Below are 23,339 nucleotides of genomic sequence, written 5' to 3'. Positions count from 1 at the left end.
AAGTAGTGAGTCCCTGACAGGTGTTTCCAGGAGGTGGTGTGGTCCTGGATGGTTGATCGGGATGTTGTTGGTGGAAATCAGCGATGAGGTCCGGGTCAAGAATGTGCCGCGCCGGAACCCACGACCTCTCCTCCGGACCATAGCCCTCCCAGTCCACCAGATACTGGAGACCTCTCCCACGGCGGCGGGACCGAACCAGGCGTCGGACTGTAAATGCTGGATCTCCATCGATGAGACGGGGAGGGGGAGGGGGAGGGACTGTCGGAGCCAACGGACTCTCATGGACTGGCTTGATCCTAGAGACGTGGAAGGTCGGGTGGATCCGCATGGAGCCTAGGAGTTGGAGTCTTACTGCAGCAGGATTAATTATCCGCTGGATCGGGAACGGTCCGACAAATCGGGGAGCCAGCTTCTTTGACTCCACCCGCAGAGGCAGGTCCCGGGTGGAGAGCCAAACCCTCTGACCGACCTTGTAGTCAGGGGCCGTGGACCGCCGTCTGTTAGCTGCCGCAGAGTGACGCCTCCCTGAATGCAGAAGAGAGGACCGTGCCTGGACCCAGGTCCTGCGACAGCGACAGATAAAGGCTTGAACCGAGGGGCAGGAGACTTCCCTTTCCAGGGCTGGAAAGAGAGGGGGCTGGTACCCATACGCACACTGGAATGGGGAAAGGCCGGTAGCAGAGCTGGTTAGCGAATTGTGGGCGTACTCCACCCACAGGAGTTGCTGGGTCCAGGACGATGGATTCCGTGAAACCAGGCAGCGCAGAGCCGTTTCCATCTCTTGGTTCATCCTTTCACTCTGTCCATTGGTCTGTGGATGGAATCCAGAGGAGAGACTAGCTGTGGCCCCCACCAGGCTGCAGAACTCCCTCCAGAAGACCGAGGTAAAGTGGGGACCCCGGTCGGACACTACGTCGACTGGGAGGCCATGCAGGCGGAACACCTGTAGCAGCACCAACTGGGCAGTCTCTTTGGCTGACGGCAACTTAGGCAGGGGCACAAAATGTGCCATCTTACTGAACCAGTCCACTACCGTAAGGATGACCGTGTGGCCCTGGGAAGGAGGAAGACCAATGCCAAAATCCAGCGAGATGTGGGACCAGGGACGATGTGGAACCGGGAGGGGCCGAAGGAGCCCTGCAGGCACCTGATGTGAGACCTTGTGCTGATTGCAGATGAGACAGGCCTTAATAAAGTCACTTGCATCCTTAGCCAATGTGGGCCACCAGAACCGCTGGGAGAGGAAGTCTCGTGTGCGCTGGGATCCGGGATGGCAGGTGGGCTTGCTGGAGTGGGCCCACTGCAGGACTTCCGACCTCAAGGCCTCCGGAACATAGAGGTGGTTGGGGGGGGCAGGCACTAGGACCAGCCTGACCTCCTGTAGCCGCTCTTACCCTTTCTTCCATGTCCCAGGTAAGAGTGGCCACCACACAAGGAGGTGGAAGAATGTTGGCTGGCTCCCCCCCTGAATCTCCTCCCTTCTGGAACTGGCGAGACAGGGCGTCCGGCTTGGTGTTGCGGGACCCCGGCCGATAGGAGAGAGTGAAGCAAAACCGGGTGAAAAACAGGGACCAGCGGGCTTGGCGAGAGTTCAGTCTTTTGGCTGTGCGTATGTATTCTAAATTTTTGTGATCAGTCCAGACTATAAATGGTACCTTCGCACCCTCCAACCAATGTCTCCATTCCTCCAAAGCCAACTTTACCGCCAGCAATTCTCTGTTGCCGATGTCGTAGTTCCTCTCAGCTGTGGACAGACGCCGAGAGAAGAAGGCACAGGGATGTACCTTCTGGTCGGAGGCAGACCGTTGTGAGAGCACCGCCCCCACCCCCACGTCGGAAGCGTCCACCTCCACCATGAACTGGCGGTCGGGATCCAGCAGCTGGAGAATGGGCGCTGTGGTGAACCTGAGTTTGAGGGTCCTGAAGGCGGCCTCGGCTGCTGGGTTCCAGCGGAACAGCACCTTGGAGCTGGTGAGAGCCGTGAGGGGAGCGGCCACGGAGCTGTAGTTTCAGATGAAGCGGCGGTAGAAGTTGGCAAAACCCAGGAAGCGTTGGAGCAGTTTACGGGAGTCAGGAACAGGCCAGGAGGTGACTGCTGAGACCTCGCCGGGTCCATCTGGAGACTGCCCTTGGCCACGACGTACCCCAGGAACGAGACTGTAGATGCGTGGAACTCGCACTTCCCCGCCTTGACAAACAGGGAGTTCTCGAGGAGACGTTGGAGCACAGACTGAACATGGATGATGTACTCTTCTCGAGACTTGGAAAAAATCAAGATGTCATCTAGGTAGACGAACATGAACCGGTTGAACATGTCCCGAAGGACATCATTGACCAGAGCTTGGAAGATGGCAGAGGCGTTGGTGAGGCCGAAGGGCATTACAAGGTATTCATAATGCCCCGAAGGGGTGTTGAATGCTGTCTTCCACTCGTCCCCCTCCCTGATGTGGACCAGGTGATAGGCGTTGCGAAGGTCGAGTTTTGGTGAAGATGGTGGCCCCCTGGAGCAACTCAAAGGCAGACGAGATGAGTGGCAGCGGGTAGCGGTTCTTGATGGAGATATCATTAAGTCCTCGGTAATCAATGCAGGGCCTTAAAGTCTTGTCCTTCTTCTCCACAAAGAAGAAACCAGATGACAAGATGTAGACCTCCATCGCCTTTCTCTCGGGAGCCGACAGCGAGTACAGGCGGCCTTTGGGTGGAGATGTGCCAGGCTGGAAGTCGATAGAGCAGTCGTATGGCCGATGAGGAGGTAAAGACAACGCTTTAGATTTACTGAACACCAGGCGGAGGCTGTGGTACTCTGGTGGCACCCCAGAGATGTCAGGTGGTGGACTGGAAGGGGACGACTGGGGTGGAGACGAGGCTTGTTTCAGGCAGGTGCGATGAAAAGTGGTTCCCCACTCACGGATGACCCCCCGTTCCCAGTCAATGTTGGGGTTGTGTTGACGAAGCCATGGATATCCCAGAATGAGAGGCTGACTGGGGGAGTTTAGGATGTGAAACTGGGCCAACTCATAATGGTTCCCTGACAGCAGCATGGGTACCTTGGCGGTCTGGTGCGTGACCGTCCCCAGGACGTGGCCATCAAGAGTTCGCGCAGAAACCGGGCCAGACAATGGAACCTGCTCAAGCCCCAACTGCTGTACCAGTTCCTCATCGATGATGCAGGCGTTTGCCCCAGAGTCTATTAACACGGCCAGGGTCCGAGGACCATTGGAAAAGAGCAGGGGGGCCGAAAGTCATAGTCGTAGAGGAGACTGCATCGTCGTAGGGCTCACCAGTACCTCCTCGATTACGGGCGAGCCTGGTCTTTTACTGGGCAGGTCAATTTGTAATGTCCACCCTTGCCACAGTACATACAGAGGTTTCCCTGCCTGCATTGTTTGCATTCCTCTGGCGTGAGGGAAGCACGGCCCAGCTGCATTGGCTCAGACTCCATCGTTGGCCCCTCAGTGGAGTGACTGACCACCCCTGTGGTCTGGAAAATCGACTGCCGTCTCTCCCGACGACGTGCCTGGAAACGCAGGTCAATCTGGATGGCCAACTCGATGACCCCATCCAACGTCAGCGGAACTGTGTGGGAGACCAGTCCATCTTTAACGTAGCCCGCCAGTCCGTGGAGAAAAGCGTCTACCAGAGCCTCGGAGTTCCACCTGCTTTGGCGGGCCTTGGTGCGGAAATCAATAGAATAATCCGCCACCGTGCGGTCTCCCTGCTGCATGCCCATGAGTCCCCGTGCAGTCTCTGATCTGGCGGCCCCCAAGCCGAAAACCTTGCGCAGCTCCTCAGCAAACAACTGGAAAGAGGAGCAGGCTGGAGACTGACTCTCCCACTCAGCGGTTCCCCACAGACGAGCTCTACCTGTGAGGTGGTTGATGGTGAACGCTACTTTAGCTTGTTCAGAGGCGAAAATGCGAGGCTGGAGGGAGAAGAGCAAGGAACAGTTCACAAGGAAGGGGCTGCAGGTTTCTGGGTCACCATCATAGCGCTCAGGGGTCCCCACCCGGGCCTCAGGAGAAACATCGGGGAGTGGTGGAGCTGCTGCCGGTGCGTGAGCCTCAGGATTCATGAGTCACACAGTTAGCTGCTGCATCTGTTCAGCTAATGCCGTTAGCGCCCGTGTATTAGCCTCCGCCGCCTGCCTGGCTTCCATTGCGGCAGCGGACATCATGGCCTCGTGCTGCTGGAGGACGCCCTCAATATTCTCGAGGCGGCTCAGCGGAGAAGGATTGTGTTCTGGGTCCATTCTTGGCCAGATTGTACTGTCAGGTCCCACAAAGCGGCAGGCAAGAACCCAATAGCACGACACAGAAACAGTTCAGGTGAAGGAACGGTGTTTAATAACAAGCCGAAGTCAAACCAGGTAGTCAATCCATGTAGCAAACAAATCCAGTGGGAGCAGGCAAAAGGGAGGTCCAAAGTCCAAAAGGCAGGTCAAGACACGAACAGACAGGATCAGGATCAGAATCAGAATCAGAATCAGAATCAGAATCAGAATCAGAATCACAGGATGCTGGAGAGCTAGGTAAACACACTAGACAATCTGGCAAAGAACTGAGGGAAATGCACCTGTACATATACTAAGGGCTGATTAGCTGATGAGGAGCAGGTGAGTGAGGGGGCGGGGCAGGCCAGGTGAATGAAATCAGCAGGTAATGCAGAACAGGAGGGAGTGGCAGAGTCTGAAATCACAAGAGAGTTAGTGTGGCAAAACAGGAAACAGACAAATGAAAAACCAGCTGGTCAATGTGCACCATCGTCCTGGGGAGGAAGAACCATCTTTGCAAGCCCTCTGGCACTTTAGCACTGGCTCTGTTGTCTGGAGGGTTTTGAAATATGTTATTCCACCACTGAAAGTCACATAATAGCACCAACAAACTGAACGATGGAGGCAGCGGTAAATCAACAGCTCCCATGTTCTGTGAGGTAGAATTGCTGTTTTTGTCAATGGAGTCTGGAATGTGGCTTTGAATAGAGCAATGGCTGTTTCTGTTTAAACAAAAAAGATCTTGCCTTGAACAAAAAGTTCTGTCTCAGTAGGAACCCTGTCCATAATATAGTCAGACACATATATTAATAATCTGAACCTGTTAGTGGCAAATCAGGCACTTTCAGTGGACGTACGAATGTGGACAAATTCCTTGTTTTCTTACATTGCAGCCTTTTATCTCTTATAGCGTTCTTGAAAAATATTGCATATTATCCCTCCGACAGGCCTGTTTGGTGGAATCCTGCTGTAGCTGTTGACGTCTGCTCGCACACTTTCACTCTGCACACCAGCAGTTTCCTCTGCAGAGAAGAGCTCTGTCTTACCTGCTAAATCCACCGTTATCAGAGAAATCCACCAAGGTGCAGGTGCACCTGGCTTTTAAAGGGGATGGGAGAGAGCTCTCTGATTGGTTTATTACATGTTATGTCCAAAACACATACATGATGACTGAAGAGACTAATTACAACCTGTTTGAAGCATGCGCCTGGGGCTGCGACTGTTTGTCCACTGTTAAACTAACAAAAGTGGATGAGGACATGTCCTAAATGCTCTGGCTCCATGAGCCTAGATGGTTAAAATAGGCCCTAAGTCTTCAGAAGGAACCAATGGGCTCAGAGCTGAGAGCCACAGACAGAGGAGGGAAGTCACAAAGTGTTGTGAGTGTCTTTTCATGGGGTTTGTTGTCAAGAACAAACATGTAGAATAACAGCAGAATGATCCTTTAATTACACACAAGACTGTCTTTACCATCACTGATATCTGTGCAGATGTAACTCTGACAAACTGTGTGTTTGTCAGTGAAGTTGTGTGATGGTCAGATGAAGCCTGCAGCAGGATGTGGTGTTTGCTGTTGTCACAGTCATGGAGAAACACACAGGCCTCCTTGTGTGAAATGAAGCTGAACTCCAGAGAAAGAATCAATATGGAGAAGAAGAGCAGACACATCAGCAGCCATTAGTTTTAGTCAGGATGTTGTTTTGTCTTCATTTGTGGCAGTGGCAGTGTCGGGGTCACAGACATCTGATCCTCTCATCTTACCTTTGTATCACTCTGCTTCTTTAGAGCTGATGTGAGACATGTCATCAACAGCTGGAGACTGGACACATTTAATGACTGACTGACACAACAGTGTTGTTTCTGGATGCTGCTGTGTTGCTTCCATCCTTCAGTACAGTGTGCGGTGCTGGATGGTGACGTCACTGCAGGACGTCAGCTGAGAGTTCCCACAATGACTCTGTCATCAGAGAATTGATCAGTGATGGATGTGATATGAATAAAAACATGTTTGTGTTTGCAGAGGTCAGAACCACAGACTGAGAGCAGAGTCTCCGGGATCCAGCTGTCTGTCTATGAAGAGTGACCGGTCCAAAGAGCGTAATCCTCCAGAGTTTAGTCCTGAACCTGGACCCTCAGACTCACAGTAAGAGACAATTTCTACTGTAAACTGAGCTGAAGATGATTCAGTTATTAGACATATTTGACTGGGACATGTTAGTGATGAAGACATGTCTTCACAGAGGGAGGAAGAGGAGTGGTGTCTCTGTGGAGGAGCAGCTGTCCTGCTGTGCTCTGTGTCAGGACGTCCTGAAGGATCCAGTCTCTATCAGCTGTGGACACTGGTTCTGCAGACAGTGCTTCACCTCATACTGGGACCAGTCTGGGTCTTCAGGAGACCCCTCCTGTCCCCCGTGTGGAAAAAGACCCAGAACCAGACCTGGATTGCAGACAGCCAGTCAGAGCAGCACTGTACAAAGTGAGACTGAACATGTGTCTGCTGATGTCTTTATGTCTTTAGTTTCTCTGTAGCTGATGAAAATAATCAGCAGATTCTCAGATTCTCTGTCTTCAGTCTGACAGTCTCTCTTCTCTTTCAGCAGATAGTGGTCTGCAGGAGGTTTTAGATCAACATAAGATCAGTCTGAGGAGCAGATGTGAACGTGTGACTGAAGGAAGTGATGGAACAGAAAGTGAAACCCTCCTCAACAGGATCTACACTGAGCTCTACATCACAGAGGGACAGAGTGAAGAGGTTAATACCCAACATGAGGTGAGGCAGCTGGAGACAGCTTCCAAGATGAAGACCCTCCATGACGCTCCAATCAAGTGCCACGACATCTTTAAAGCCTTACCTGACCAACAGAGACCCATCAGAGTGGTTCTGACCAACGGCGTCGCTGGTGCTGGAAAAACCTTCTCAGTGCAGAAATTCAGTCTGGACTGGGCAGAGGGCTTGGAGAACCAAGATGTCAGTCTGCTGGTTCTGCTTTCATTCAGGGAGCTGAACCTGATCAGAGAGCAGCAGTACAGTCTTCTCAGGCTGCTCCATGTTTTCCATCCAACATTACAGAAGGTCACAGCAGAGCAGCTGGCTGTCTGTAAAGTTGTGTTCATCTTGGACGGCCTGGATGAAAGCAGACTTTCACTGGATTTCACCAACAGGGAGGTTGTGTCTGATGTCACACAGACGTCATCAGTCAACCTGCTGCTGACAAACCTCATCCAGGGGAACCTGCTTCCCTCGGCTCTGGTCTGGATTACTTCCAGACCTGCAGCAGCCAATCAGATCCCTCCTACATGTGTTGACAGGGTAACAGAGGTACGAGGCTTCACTGACGCCCAGAAGGAGGAGTACTTCAGGAGGAGATCCAGTGATGAAGAGCTGTCCAGCAGAATCATCTCACACATCAAGAAGTCCAGGAGCCTCCACATCATGTGTCAAGTCCCACTCTTCTGCTGGATCACTGCTACAGTTCTGGAGCACATGTTGCCTACAGAGCAGAGAGGAGAGCTGCCCCAGACCCTGACTGACCTGTTCTCACACTTCCTGCTGGTTCAGACAAAGAGGAAGAAGCTCAAGTATGATGAGGGACATGAGACCAGTCCACAGGAGCTGATGGAGGCTGACAGGGAAGTTCTTCTGAAGCTGGGGAGGCTGGCGTTTGAACATCTGGAGAAAGGAAACATCATGTTCTACCAAGAAGACCTGGAGCAGTGTGGTCTGGATGTCACAGAGGCCTCGGTGTACTCAGGACTCTGTACTGAGATCTTCAAAAGAGAGAGTGTGATCTTCCAGAAAACAGTCTACTGCTTTGTTCATCTGAGCATTCAGGAGTTTCTGGCTGCAGTCTACATGTTCCACTGTTACACCAACAGGAACACAGAGGTCCTGGAGAACTTCCTGGGAAAACAATATGTTGATTTAACCCTAGATGTCTTCCTTAGGGCAGCCATGGAGAAATCCCTCAGAAGTAAAAATGGTCACCTGGACCTGTTTGTTCGCTTCCTTCATGGCCTCTCTCTGGAGTCCAACCAGAGACTCTTAGGAGGTCTGTTGGGTCAGACAGAGAACAGTCCAGAAACCATCCAGAGAGCCATCAACAACCTGAAAAATATGAACAGTGATAAAATCTCTCCTGACAGAAGCATCAACATCTTCCACTGTCTGATGGAGGTGAAGGACCACTCAGTTCATCAGGAGATCCAAGAGTTCCTGAAGTCAGAGACCAGATCCGAGCAGAGACTCTCTGAGATCCACTGCTCAGCTCTGGCCTACATGCTGCAGATGTCAGAGGAGGCTCTGGATGAGTTGGACCTGAAAAAGTACAAGACATCACTGCAGGGACGACGGAGACTGATCCCAGCTGTGAGGAACTGCAGGAAGGCTCGGTGAGTCCAGACATGATCAATATAATTATCAATCAGTAGGTTAGATCAGTAGTTGCGTCAAATTCAGAAAAACACAGTTTTCATTTATTCTCATTATTCTCAGTTTTTTTTAGGTCAGTTGTGTTTTTTCTGGAGGTGTTGTAAATGCTGTGAGCAACATAATGTAGATGTTTCAGTTGGTTGTGATTGTTACTGTTAAGTTCATTAAAACATTCATTTTGTTTATTTGTAATAATTGTTGGATGCTTCATTGATTTGTTCATGTTCTGTGTTGTTTTGAGTCTTTTTGGTTTAATTCAAACCTGATCAAACTAATTAAAGCAGCTCCACTGATCTTACACCTCAGTGTGTGTTTCCAGGTGTTTCCAGGTGTTGGGGCGGACACCTGCATATGAGAAAACAGTAGTATTAAATCTTTACTGTCTCCAGCTGTGCAGTCTGATAAATGTCCTCAGGTGATGTCACCTGAGTCAGTGTGGGCGGAGTCTGAAGATGACACCAGACCTCTGTAGCCCCCCTCATCTCAGCTGGATAACACACCTTAATCTAACAGCTGAGGGTTGGTGGTTGAGGTGCATTGTGGGTAATGTAGGCAGCAGATTTTTTGTTAGGGAGAAGAATGTGTGAATGAAAAAAGAAGATGTCTCTGGTCCAGCTTTGTTGAAACTGTCCATTGTGACAGTGTTACAGGAGAGCAGTGATGAATCTGTGGAGGTCTGTATTCAGGACTCATGAGGTTTCTATGACAACAGTCATCACTGTTTGACAGTGAACAGTGAATGCAGTGAAGCTCTAATGAGCAGGTTCTAGCAGGTGTTTAGTGAAGTTTGTATGAGACCTGAATCATTGTCCAGAGATGACTGAAGTCATGATGAGCATGACACCCCCCCCCCCCCCTTTAAATCACAGGAGACAAAAACAGTGGGCTCCAATGAAAGCTGCTTTAAAAGTGGAGCTGAACAGCAGCCACTGTGGTAACAACAAACACTGATGGGATAATGGTTCATGATCAAACAGAATGTAACAGCTGCACAAGCAGAGAAAAGTCATCACATCAGTGAAATGACTCAACTGGTCAAAGCAGACCAAGAGACATTAGATTGAACTGTTGACTGAGTTGACCTGAGGAGAAATGTTCTGGAGTAGGGATGCCACGGTGTGGAAATGTTCCCACCGGACATTAAGACATGTGTGGGCTCAGTATCTGTAGATTAGACCTCAGTGTTTCCCTCACACTGATTTATCTGTGACAGGCCGCCACCACATCAACAATGACGCCACATATTGATTTTCTGTTGGTTTACAGTTTCAAATGAGGAAAATCTTATTTCACTGTAGAGCTGCACACACACAGACACACACACACACACACACACACACACACACACACACACACACACACACACACACACACACACACACACACACACACACTTCCAGGGTGTAACTGTAGAGTCCACTAAGTGTTGATCACTAGTGTTTTACTGAAGACAGTTTGTTCATGGATCAACGTGGGCGCTGCCACTGATTCACCACAATGAGCCAGATGTGTTTTATGCAGTGGTGTGTGTTGACTTCTACAGAGAGGCAGCAGAGCCAAGCAATCTGGAGTCAGTTTAAAAACAGTGGAGAATAAAACTGTTTTTCTGAACAAGATTCTGACTCTGGATCAAATCATATGATGGAAGCAGAAATGTAACATCATTTTCCCTCCTTCATCTGCACAACAAAGATTCCCATGAAACTCTGCAGGTCTGAGAGAGAGTGATGAGAATTATTGTTTCATGTCAAACACAATCAGATAAGATGAGCTGAGCCACAGATGTGAAGAGCAGATGTTCATCACATCATCATCTTTTCTCATCAGATGCATTTTAGCTTCAGTGTCTTTTATGACAAACTGTCTGATTTTATTCTAACACATTTTATATTTTCTCTCATCACAGACTTGGTGGTTGTGGACTCTCAGAGATTCACTGTGAAGTCCTGTCCTCAGCTCTGAAGTCCAACCCCTCCCATCTGAGACACCTGGACCTGAGTGAAAACTGGGACCTGAAGGATTCAGGAGTGAAGCAGCTGTGTGCTGGACTGGAGAGTCCAAACTGTAGACTGGAGACTCTGGGGTCAGTTCACTGACTGGAGCTGTTGTAGTTTTATATTCAGTTCAAATCTGTGAAGTTCCAGTTTTTCATTGGTTGGTTCATTTTCAGGATTTCTGTGTGAGGATTTAAAAAATCAGCCAGTGAAGAGAAAGAAGGAAGATGAGACCAGGAGCAGAGTGGTGATGGGGAGGGTCAGGAGAACCCCCAGGGGCCGTTTGGGGGCCGGGGCCGGACTGATTATTGTGTAGACGAATGATATTGTGTTATATAAAAGTGGTCTACCTCGCTGCACCATCCTGCAGCCTGAACTGAGCCTCGCAGCCTCTTGTCTCTCCCAGCACGTCAGACGCTACCAAGTCTATATTTGCAGTAGGGGGGTAAATGAGCGGCCCCTCCTCAGGGGGTACAACCTGGTGTGCCTTGAACTGTGATTGGTCAGCTGCTGACCAATAAGAGCTGTGAAGTGGGGCTGGTACAGAGTCATCAGAGACGTGTTGGTGTTATCAGGGAACATGTGTGTTCACTGTTCACATTGGTTTGAAGCAGCAGCAGAAAGAGAAGGAGAAAGGTGGAGCAGAGAAGAATGAAGAAGAACAAATACTGGAGGAGGAAGCAGAGAAATGTTCCACAATCACAGAGAGATTCAACATCCAGTAAAGAGCCGGCAGCTGAAATGCTAAGCAGGGGCGTTGTAGCTAGCTGCTAGCTCAGCTCATATTAAATGTGGCTAGTATAGCTAGCTGCTAGTTGTTGGGCAGCAGCCCTGTGCTTGTGTTAGCTGCTGTTTGTCTTTGTGTGTTATTAACAGCTGGGACTGGTGATCTCCAGGTAAAATGAAGGGTCCCACTCGGCCCCTGGATGAGAGCAGTCACAGTGTTTGTGATTCAGAGCAGCAGAGAATTGACAGAGTTTGATCTTAAAATCAGAAAGTTGATGAGAATCAAACTGCAACAGTCTCACAGATCTTCTGCTGCTGCTGCTGATCTGAACACCAGCAAAGCTGCAGCTCTCTGCAACCAACAAATATTGCAGCTGTTGTTGTGTGTTGATGTCAGCAATTTATGAGCAGCTCCCACCTCCCCAACATCATAGTGAATAAACAGCTGAGGAGCCAACATGTCCTCTATGTTCAGGTGGAGCTTCATGTGGGCTCCTTCTATCAGGGGCTAAAACAAGCCTGTCTTCAGGCCCACACACCTGGAGACATCAGCAGGTGCTGAGGTGTCTCCCAGCAGCCACTGAGAGTCAGAGCTCAGAAGTGAACTCACTGGAGGCAGAAGGAGACAAGATGGATTTGATTTGTTGGTGAGGGTGAAGGACTCAGGAAGCAGCTTTGAACAGGCGTGATGCAGCTGAAGGCAGGGAGGGACTGGCCAATCAGAGGAGATCCAGGAAAACAGCTCCTAGTTCCTCAGGAGACAGCTGCCACTGATCTGAGAGCAGATGTTGTGTTGTGGTCAGAAACACAGCAGCTTGTGTATGTTGTGGAGCTGACAGTACCATGGGAGGACGCAGGAGAAACGGCCTCTGAGAGGAAACAGCTCAGATACACAGAGCTGGCAGCAGAGGCAGAGTGTTACGATTCAAACTATATCCTTAGGCTTGGACCCCCGACCAGATTCAGACATGGACAACTGTGTATTATGATGAAAGATGGTTTAATGTTTGAACACAATGGTTCAGAGAAGTCTGAATCCTTTTATGCAGAGACTAGGCTTGGTAGCCAGGGAATCCAGCAGGTGAGTGGCGTCGCAGGTAATGGCGGCTGAGTGTGGAGACAGAGGGAGAGTTGGGGTTGCAGGAGCAGGATTGGTCTCACAGCAGGAGCAGGTTGTGGCACTGGAGCAGGAAAACTCTGGAGCAAGGAGAAACACAGATGAGCACTTTGTTCTGGAGAAAACACAAAGCAAATAATCAAATTCACAAAGCAAGCAGAACAATCTGGCAGAGAGTGGGTGATCAACCAGGGTTTTTCAACGGGCTTGATGAGTGATGGGCTGCAGGTGTGTCAGGCTGCCAGTGTTGCACCACGCCCCTGCTGGAAGGAAATACACACAAACATAGGGGGGATGAGACATAGACGAAAGACACACAAGGAAACACTGGGGAAGAAAAAAACACTGGGGAAAAAGCCCAGCCAGGCTGTAACAGTACCCCTCATGGGTGGAGAGCCATAACTACCTGGGAACTTACAGGCTTGGGAACAAACAAACGGTTAGAGCTACTCCAAGTTTTCTCCATGACTTGGCTGCTGATAGAGGAAAATTTAAACGTTTGACTTTTTCCACTACGTCTTAAAGCCTAGGTCAGCCTAAGTCTTCAACTCGCAGGCTGAGTGCATTGACTGCTGTAGTTTGTTTTCCTTTTTCATTTTTTTCATTTTTCGGATCTGATGTTGTTTTATATCATCCACCGTGATCAGCTTAATAAGCCAAATATCACTAGTCAAAGGACTAATATCTGACTACAAACAATTACAATTTGTTCTCTAGTAGTCTCTGGAGAACTAACCTTACTTGCTGCTGATGTTCTTGCAGGTTACGGGAGAAGATCAGGATGTCAAACATGTTCAACATGTCCCGCAGATCATCATTGACCAGGGCTTGAAAGAGACCGAATGGCATGACGCAGTACTCAAAGTGTCTGATGGGAATGTTAAAAGCAGTTTTCCACTCATCCCCCTCTCTAATTCACACTAAATGGTAGGCATTTCTCAGATCAAATTTCGAGAAGATGGGGGCTTGATGGAGTGAACCAAAAGCAGAGTCAATGAGGGGTAGAGAGTACTTGTTCTTCACTGTTATGTTATTTAAGCTGGTGTAGTCTATGCAGGGCCACAGGGATTCATCCTTTTTGCTCACAAAAAACCCTGCTTCTACTGGCAATGATGAAGGTCGGATGCCAGGGATTTGTGAATGTATTTCTCCATGGCCTCCCTTTCTGGATGAGAGAGGTTGTAAAGGCAGCTGGTAGGGAGAGAGCCTCCAGGGACAAGATCAATTGCACAGTCGTACAGGCGTTGAGGAGGTAATGACTTTTTTTGCTGAACACCTCTGCCAGGTCATGATATACATCAGGAACACCTGTGAGATCTGGAGTACTGGGACCTGCGGGCATGGCCAATTGAGGGGATCAGTGCCGATTTCAGACAGGAAGAGTGGCAGTGAACGCTCCAGCTCATGACAGAGCTGGAGGACCAATCTATTTGTGTGTTATGAAGTAGTGGCCAGGGGTATCCTAGTGTGGCAACCGGGGTTTGAGGTTAGCCAATTGATTCACTTTAACCTTAGCTTAGTGTTGCCAGACAACACCACCCTGGGAATTTCACCCAGGGAACTATTATAATCTTAAGGCACTCAGATCCGTCATACAACGGGGAGAGACGAGGTAAAGTTACAAAATTACTTTATACATATCGAATAATAAAAAGGAATCCAATAGCATCCACGCTGATGTTACCAGGGAGACCAGTCAGGGTGGAGGCCTACCAATAGGGAGATGGGTCCAAGGAGTAAAAGGGGTCCCAGGAAAGTCACCCCAAACACTCGTGACACGCACGCACACAACAGTGAAAATCAACCTGGGGTGAAAGCACACACACAGCACACAAAGGAGACACCGCCACCGAGGACACCACATCCACCACCGTAGTCTCGACCTCTGAAAGGACAAAAACACAATTAAAAAAGTATAAAAACAAAAAATATATAAACAGAATCAAACCTCCTAACTGTAAAAAAAAAAAAGTAAATAACTAAACTGGGTAAATAAATCAATACAAGACAAATTGAATCATACTTGGACAGACAAGCATTATCTGCAACCTGCTCAAAAGTAACCACAATACACACAATTAACCAAAATTATTAATTGCAAGTTGCAGGCAACTTAAATTCCCACAAAACAAAACTCAAATAAACATCTAAGCTCAATTGCATGTGGACACTCAAATAAGGCGAGTGGACGCACACCACAAAATATAAACATATAAATTTCCCCTACCCAATTAACATCTGACACACACACACACACACACACACACACTATAAAACACAGGACTTAAAGAGACCGCCAGGCCGAAGTGAACAATGCCGCGGGTGCAGACAATCCTCCGCGAGGCAAGGCAGTCCGAAAAGGGGCAACAGTGCCTGGCTCCAACAGGCCAAGCTATGCAGCAGAAACACATCGGTCCCCAAAAGTACATGAATTCCCTAGGGAGGGCAACCCTCTAAAATTTCTCTACAAGCAAAGCAATTTCCTGTAGGCAAAGCAATTTCCTGTAGGCGAAGCAGCAGTGGTCAAGCAGGCAGTGAAAGTAGCCGATACAGTCGTTCCCCCAGTAAAGCTGTTACCAATCCAGCTGCCTCTGTCCACACACCCAGGAGAGGGGAAGGAACCAAGACTGCTGTTTCTGCGGCCGCGACCTGCAAACACACACACACACACCGTTTGCCATATGCGCACCACAGCAACAGCTCAGTGCATGAACCAGAGGACCCACCGGCAGTAATCATGTGCAGCTCACAGACCCACGGAACCCAATCCGGCCCTACAACAAAAGCAATAGTCTTATTTACTGTCAAGCTAAACATGCAAACTGGTAGCGCAGACACCACTAGCCTACCTGCAAACACCAACTGAAGAGGGACAGGGATGAGGCAATAGGAAGTGACGTACCCTCGGCCTCCACAAGCAAGAGAGAAATCTGGTGACACCTACTGGCTTTTATATCCCCCTCTCCCTACTGCCATTGGCCAGAGGGAGACATGCCAGTAGGCGCCATCTTTTTTTAAATTGATAACACAGGGTCACAATGCTCATCATCCTGCTACACTAGCACTAGTGGGGTGTTGGGTGAAGGAATAAGGAAAAACTGGATTATCTTTTGATGGGTGCCTGAGACGAGCAGCAACAAGGGAACAGTTTGATAGGTAACGTGGGAGAGAAGTCTTCCATCCAGAGTGGTAACAGTTCTAGGAGAGGATAATTCTTGTTCTGGGATCTTATGTTGTGTAGCAAGGGCGGTATCAAGGAAGTTGTCATCAGCACCTGAGTCAATTAAGGCAGGAAGAGCAGGTATTGACTTTTCCCACATGACCACAGCTTCCAACTGAGCCCGTCATGGGGGACTGTTGTGGGAGGAGGTGGTTTGGCTCACCAGGACGTCCCCGCTTCCCAATGAGCCTAAGCTTTTGACAGTTCGGGACATAAAGTAAGCCTGTGGTCCCCCCTTTCTGCAATAAATACATAGCAGAGGAGCCTGCTCCAGGGGAGGTGGGCTGTAGGGGTTTTGTTGGCAGATCAGTCTGGTCCCTGTTACCTGAACTGAGCTGCTCTCACTTCTGTTCTCTTCAAGTCCACGTTGTGCTTCTCTGAACCTGTGCACTGTGAACTCAAAGCGCTCCAGGTGTCCTTCATGTCATATCTAGTTGATTGTGTATGAACACAAGAAAAGCTCAGACTTGATCTTGAAGAATGGAGCTTCTTCTAATCACATGAATAACACAAGTGGTCATGTGACTGTGGTTCAGGAGCAGTTACCAGAGCAGACTGACACTGACACTCAGAGAAACTCTGTTCATCAACTATCAGACCTAAACCGTGGACGTTGTGCTGAGCTGAAGGGTTGTAGGACTGTGAGCACAGGTTTGATCTCTGCTCTGTGACCTTCATTAACCCCGTCCTCACTCAGTCTGCTCCTCACTCGGGGGTTGATGTGAAAATCAGATGAATTCTACTTCCTCATTCAGTGAAGATCAGATGAATAAATCTGTGGTGTTTTCCAGCAGGAGGCTCTGAACGTTACCTGAAGGTGAACTGGTTGTTGCTGCAGGTCACAGAATCTGACGGCTCACAGAATGGGCTGTAACACCGGTGGTAGACTGAGGCCGAGCACTCGTCCTCCTCAAGTTCTCAACAGTGACACAAGTTCTTCTTTAAAGATGTGGACACAGAGAAATCTTTTCCCTCCTCCTGTAAATGTGACATTGTGCAGTTGTTTGGTGACTTTGGAACATTGAAGCTGCTCCACCATGTTTGTTCTGAACAGTGTGACTGAGTTCTCACTGTTTGTTCACGTCCTCAGTGTTTTGTTTCTGTGCTGATGTCTGTAGTGTCAGAGAGGGAACAGACTAAACAGACGTGAATCCTCTGATTCTCCTCTGATCACAGACTGAACTGAGGTCAGCAGCAGCTGATCAACCTGTGTTCACATCAACAGCTGTATGAATGTTGTGCTGACATTTGGATGATGTGTGTAGAAGGCTGACATGATGAAGATCCACAATAACAGAAGGACAAAGTCACTCTACTCATTTTAGACGAAAATCATTGATCAGGACAAATCTGATTGATTATCAATCATTGATCTACATCTTTGATTTTTTATTCAGATTGAGTCTCTGCAGGTTGTCAGAGATCAGCTGTTCTTCTCTGGGCTCAGCTCTGAAGTCCAACCCCTCCCATCTGAGAGAACTGGACCTGAGCTACAACCAGGACCTGCAGGATCTAGGAGTGAAGGGTCTGTGTGGTTTTCTGCAGAGTCCAGACTGTAGACTGGAGACTCTGAGGTCAGTTCACTGTTGTAGATCTTATATCTTGAATCCACAGCTAATGAAGCTTCACACACAAGTTGAATCCATTGACTGTGAATGAATGAATGACATTGTAAATAGTTGTTGTCTCATGTTTCCAGTTGTTCTTCTCTCAGACTGAGAATGATTCTTCAGTTTCAGCTCATTTCACTCACTTGTCATGAATAATGTCTGTTCACTTCAGTTCAACCTTCACAGCTCACACACTCGTATTTCTCTCAGTCAGAGGACTCATGTTTTCTAAATCCACTGGAGAAAATGTCCAGTGTTAGTTGTTCAAGTCAATTCATTTTTATCACAACAACATACACAAGATCCTCACAACTAATATTTGTCCAAAGAAAGTGAAGAAACAATCTTCTTGTTTTCTGTAGATTTCAGTGAAGTGTCAGGACTAATGTCTGTTTGATCAAACTGTGTGTGTGTGTGTGTTTTCATCTGTAACACAACACACACAACTGTTGTGTTGACAATGTTGTGTTGTACTGACGTGATGAAGATCCACAATAACAGAAGGACAAAGTCACTCTACTCATTTTAGACAAAGGTCATTGATCAGGATAAATCTGACTGATTATCAATCACTGACCTAAATCTTTGATTCTTTACTTAGATTGAGGAGCTGCAGTTTGTCAGAGATCAGCTGTTCTTCTCTGGCCTCAGCTCTGAAGTCCAACCCCTCCCATCTGAGAGAACTGGACCTGAGTGGAAACCAGGACCTGCAGGATCCAGGAGTGAAGGGTCTGTGTGGTTTTCTGCAGAGTCCAGACTGTAGACTGGAGACTCTGAGGTCAGACTCCATGTTTTCTTTCTGTGCTGAGATGAATGTGATGTGAAAGTTGTGTTGACACTGAGCTGCAGACATGAGGCTGATATTATACTGATCCACACTGAGGATCTTCATGGTAAAGTCTGTTTTCTTCTTCTCTGCTTTTAGTCCAGTGACTGTTTCTCCTCAACTTTCACCTCATGACTTTTTAAAACACCAACAGAAACACATTGAATCTGTCAGACAATAACTGATCTATAATCAATAGCTGATGGTCCCAACACTTTTATAAGGCTCTGTGGTGTTTGTACTTACTTCAATATTGGTTAAATATTTGAGCTCAGTCACCAGGTGTCTGTGTCTCTGCCGTTCCATCAACTAGTGAATTTAATATATATTTCTATACATTTGTTCTCATGTCTCCAAACTTCAGCCTGACATGTTTGTTGTCTTTGAAAACTTGAGGATCTTTAGTAGAATCTGCACAACATGAGTTTGTATAGATGGAGCCACAGGTGGAGCTGGCAGAGTTGAAGAGGTGGAGTCACTACGTCTTTATTGAAGCAGCAGCATGTTGTCATGAATATTAATGAGAGCTGTTTTTACTTTGTCTGTTTGACTCTTTGTGGTTTCAAGCAGGAACTTTGTCTCCTAAACTCACATCTTTGATTCTTTATTCAGATTGTGGAGCTGCAGGTTGTCAGAGATCAGCTGTTCTTCTCTGGTCTCAGCTCTGAAGTCCAACCCCTCCCATCTGAGAGAACTGGATTTGAGTGGAAACAACCTGCAGGATTCAGACCTGAAGGATCTCCGTGGTCTCGTGGAGAGTCCAGACTGTAGACTGGAGACTCTGAGGTCAGTAGAGGGGCGGAGTCAGTCCATGCTGCTCTCAGCAGTATTGTACTAAACACAGTTAGTATCAGAGCAAAGATCCAGTGTTTCCTGTGAACCTCCAACCTCCTCAGTGGCTGCTTTCCTCAGTGAAGCTGTGAGAGGAGAACGGGGACAGGCTTCAGGGTTGGACAGAAAGACAGAGAGAGAGACAACAGTCAGCCAATCAGAGCAGCCAGAAGCTTGTTGTGATCATGTGTGTGAGTTGATGTGAAGACGACTGTTGTTGTTGTGTTGATGTGTACAGGAAATAAAGCTGATTCCAGCTGACAGCCTCACAGATGGACAGAGACAGTGTCCTCATTCATCAAACTGTCCAATCTGATCTGAGACTGTTTGTTCTCTGGTTTCAACTCTAAACAGCTGATCAGTTTCATCTGTGTCACAGCTCTGAGATCAGTGTGATGGAGCCTGACAGTCCCTGGCTCTTAGTGACAGCCTCCATGTTCAGTCAGGTGATGTTTCAGAAGCAGCTCACATGTTGATCAACACACAGAGACTCTGTGTTTAAAGTGACATCAGCTGACAGGTAACAGGAGTGAATCCATCACTGACCTGTTGCTGACTCAGCACTTTGTTTCCACTGTGGACTGAGTGAAATGTGCAGAGTGAACAGACTTGATGCTGAACGTCTCTGCAGGTCTGTGAGCTTCCAGCTCAGTGTGTTCACTCCAACACGTTAACATGAGAGCTGAGAGGAAGCAGCTGCTGCACATCTGGTCTGAACAGGACTGAAGTCCCTGCTGCATCACTGACTGATGAAGTGAGTCTCTGTAAACACTGATTCATCTCCTCTGCTTTCTTCTTCTCTACACAGATGGAGGTGAGAGTGGAGAGGAGAGCTTGATCCAGCAGTGACTGACAGAGGAACCAGAAGAAGTGGAGATGACTCTCAGTGCTGCAGTCTGAACTGATCTGAGAACAGCTCCACTGTCACACACAGAGTCCAGTCCACCATCATCCCTGTGTGTTCCTCTGGATCTGACAGAGCATCATCAGTGTCTCTGGACTTAAAGCTCATCAAGTTCAGCTCTGAACAGTTTCCTTGTTGAGCTTCACAAAGAGGGAATTTCACAGTAAAATGACTTGAACTCTGAAGATTAGTTTGACTCAGACGTTGAAGCCTCATGTTCTTCAGCTGAACTTTACCAGATATTATTGTACAGGAGGAACATGTTTTTATCCTCCATCTTATTGATGTATTCAATAATACTTTATAGAATATATAGTAAATGATCATATACATAATGTTGAATATGCTAAATGTTTGTAACCAGCCCCTGCAGTGAATAGAAACCAAAAAAGTTTTTTACTCCAGTAGAAGTTAAAATATTTTAAGATAAAACTAAAAAGTAAGTTAAAGTTAAAATCTACTCATTATGTTACTGTTACATTTTCATAGTATTGTATTGTTATTGCACATTTACTGCTTCTCTTAAGCCTGTTGAGATATGAGGTTTTTAGCCATATCTCCCAGCCTTTTTATATGAGCATGTCTATATATCTTAATGATAAGTCAATAAGTATCATTGGTTTAATTAATCATAAATTAACAGCACTTTCAATCCTTTTGTGTGGTAAATAATGTTTTTATATTCACTTCCTGTTCTTTATAGCCTTATATTTGACTGGTGTTTAGTTCTGCTGTTTGTAGCAGAATAATAATTCTGTGTAAATTCAAATGTAGCTTCAATTTTCACCCACACAGTGAGAGGGGCAGTAGAGTTTCAGGAGCCAGAACGACCTCCACCAATCAGAGGTTTAGTTCAGCCTGAGAGGTAAAACCCAGGGCTGGTGAGAGCGTCATCATCTTCATCAGCTCCTCTCTTCTCTCATTGGCTGTCATTCACAGCTGATCCACAGAAATACTCTGGGCTTTGTTTACTAGAGGCTTTAATGTTGGCATTTCACTGTCTTTACATCCAGAGACTGTTGATGTGAAGTGCAGCATTATCAATGACCATAATTAGCAAATCATTTGAACACATTTCCTCCATCCACTACTGACTTATTCAATGCTTCCAATGATAATTTAAGATTCTCTTTTGATTCAGTTTCTCCTGATCAGAAAACACCACAAATCAAATCACCATGGAAAAAGAAGCTGTTGAAAAGCTGAGAGAGGACAGAGGAAAAGCAAATCACATGTTCACTTGTATATTTTTAAACATAGGGGTTTAATTAACAGTTAATTCAGAAAACCAAAATAACCACAGTTTTCTTTTCTACAGTTGATAATATTTTAAATCCACCACCTGCTCTCAGTCGAACTCAACTTTCAACTGAGAAAATCTCAGCACAGTTTTAAAAGAAAACATTTCTGTTAGAGCCAGCATAGCAAATATTAACACACAAACTGTCATGGGCTCCCAGCTATGATGTCAACCAATCTGCTACCTTACTCTCTCCTAAGGAACAACAAGACTAATAAAGTCCTCTGAACTCAGGAAACCTACTGCTTTTAAAATGTCAATGATCAATCTGGACTGCCAGTTAAATAATTCCAGACACATTTCTTTGAGAGAAAATTGTTTTTAATCAACCACTCACATTTCACTAGTAACATTTTAGAAAAGTTCCAATTGGGTTATTCAGCAACCCACAGCACAGAGAGTGCTGTAATCAAAGTGGTAAATGAGAATGATTTATTCTTATTTAATGAAACAGCCATAGGAATGGTGAATATCCTCAGGGGACCCACAGTACTGAATATGGTTTTCCTCAAGGAACCTCTCACAGCCCAATCCTGTTTTCGCTATATTTGCTCCCATTGGGAAACAGTATCAACCATCACCAAATTGGGTGCCATCTGTACGCTGATGATACACAATTGTACATCTCTGTTTCCCCAAATGACTCCATTGCACTGCTCTCTCTCATCACCTGTCTCACTAACATTAACACATGGATGTGTAAAAACCTTTTAAAAGCAGCAGGAGAAAATCTACACTTTGTGTTTGGTCTCAGCAAACAAATGAAAACACTAATCACATATTTGGGATCACTTTAGCCTCAGATCTTTCGAGGAAGAAATAAGAAATGTTTCCAAAGTCACTCAGAATCCTCACTCACACTTTTATCACTACCTGTTTATACTGTTGTGATTCTCTGTACCTTTCAGAAACCACTGTAAAGTTGTGACATGAGATTTTCTTTGGTTTTATGTTCCATGCAGATCACTAAGCTCTTCCACTACCTTTCTTTTAGATGTCTTTTCAGTGTTTTCTGTTGTTGTGTTGTTTTAATCCTGTGTGAATCACTTTGGCCAAAGTGTTTGAAGGACATATTTTATGTATGTTATCTATATGTTATATCAATAAAGTTGAATTGAAAAACATTTTACAGCCAAGTTTGACCTGTTGCTGCCCAGAGGGACCACCTGTCCTGCAGAGTCTGTCAGTCTTCATGTGTCAGGACAGAGTGAAGCAGCTCCACGGTTTCTGCACCGGCCTTCACTCACACTCACCTGCTCACCTGAGTGATTATCTGCTTTAACCTGAACCATGCTCTGAAACTTCATGGTCTGCACCCACACTGACAACTTATTGCTGATTGGCTGGTTGGTGATTCCCTTAAGCCAATCACTTCCTCTCCTGCCTCCTGACCAAACAGACCTCAGTGACTCTGACTGTTGGTGGGTTGAAGAGCTGAGCAGCTGCTGATCTCCTGCAGGAACAGAAACCATCCAGTGAGCAGCAGCTCTGTGGTGAAGCAGCTCAGTGATGACAGAGGTTCAGACAGCCACTTACAAGAGGAGCATCTCTGAACACAGCTCATGATGAAGCTTGAAGTGGACGGACTCCAGTGGCAGAAGACTCAGCAGGTCACAAAGAGCTCAAAGTTCTTATCAGTGTCGTATGAAAGGACTGGAACAGGAAGGTGAGGCACACAGGTGGAGACAGGAAGAAACAGGCTCCAGCAGGACAGTTACTGTGTCTGTTTAACTTCAGAACTGTGAGGCTTCCAGATCAGTCATAGGATCTCTTCCCTGACGGTTTACGTTACCAGATGGATTTCAGAGCTGTTTAATCACGGTCCTGAGGTCAGTCATCGTTTTCAGGTGGTGTCAGCTGAGAGCACAACACACACAAACACACCAGAGTCCATAACCAAACAGGTGGAGTGTGAACGCTGGATGGACCCTGCAGTGGGACGGTTTAGTTGACATGGTTTTTGTCGGGGACTCAGTCCATAGAGATTTAAACAGACGGTGACAGATCAGTGAAACCATAACACCAAGTTCTGTCAGTCAACACAATGTGGAGCTTCACAGCACAAATCTGAAATATCAGGTGTTAACAGAATGATGGGAACCAAAACAGACC

The 23,339-nt window shown here is 47.1% G+C and overlaps 1 protein-coding gene across 1 annotated transcript in view; it reads left to right on the top strand.

The window, feature by feature from the left end:
* The first annotated feature begins 8,438 nt into the window (after positions 1-8,438).
* Positions 8,439-23,339, top strand: part of LOC139609645 (ribonuclease inhibitor-like) — a 137,236-nt gene continuing 122,335 nt past the window's right edge. The window contains exons 1-3 of the mRNA XM_071464528.1: positions 8,439-8,659; positions 10,606-10,782; positions 17,968-18,144. Of these exons, the coding sequence (XP_071320629.1) occupies positions 8,439-8,659; positions 10,606-10,782; positions 17,968-18,144 (575 nt within the window). The remainder of the gene's footprint in view (positions 8,660-10,605; positions 10,783-17,967; positions 18,145-23,339) is intronic.

This window comes from Trachinotus anak, unplaced genomic scaffold (assembly GCF_046630095.1).
Source record: "Trachinotus anak isolate AG129_WGS33_773 ecotype Australia unplaced genomic scaffold, CSIRO_AGI_Tana_v1 ptg000026l, whole genome shotgun sequence".
Lineage (NCBI taxonomy): Eukaryota > Metazoa > Chordata > Actinopteri > Carangiformes > Carangidae > Trachinotus > Trachinotus anak.
Note: the sequence above shows the minus strand (reverse complement) of the source record. Positions and strands in the feature narration are given on the sequence as shown.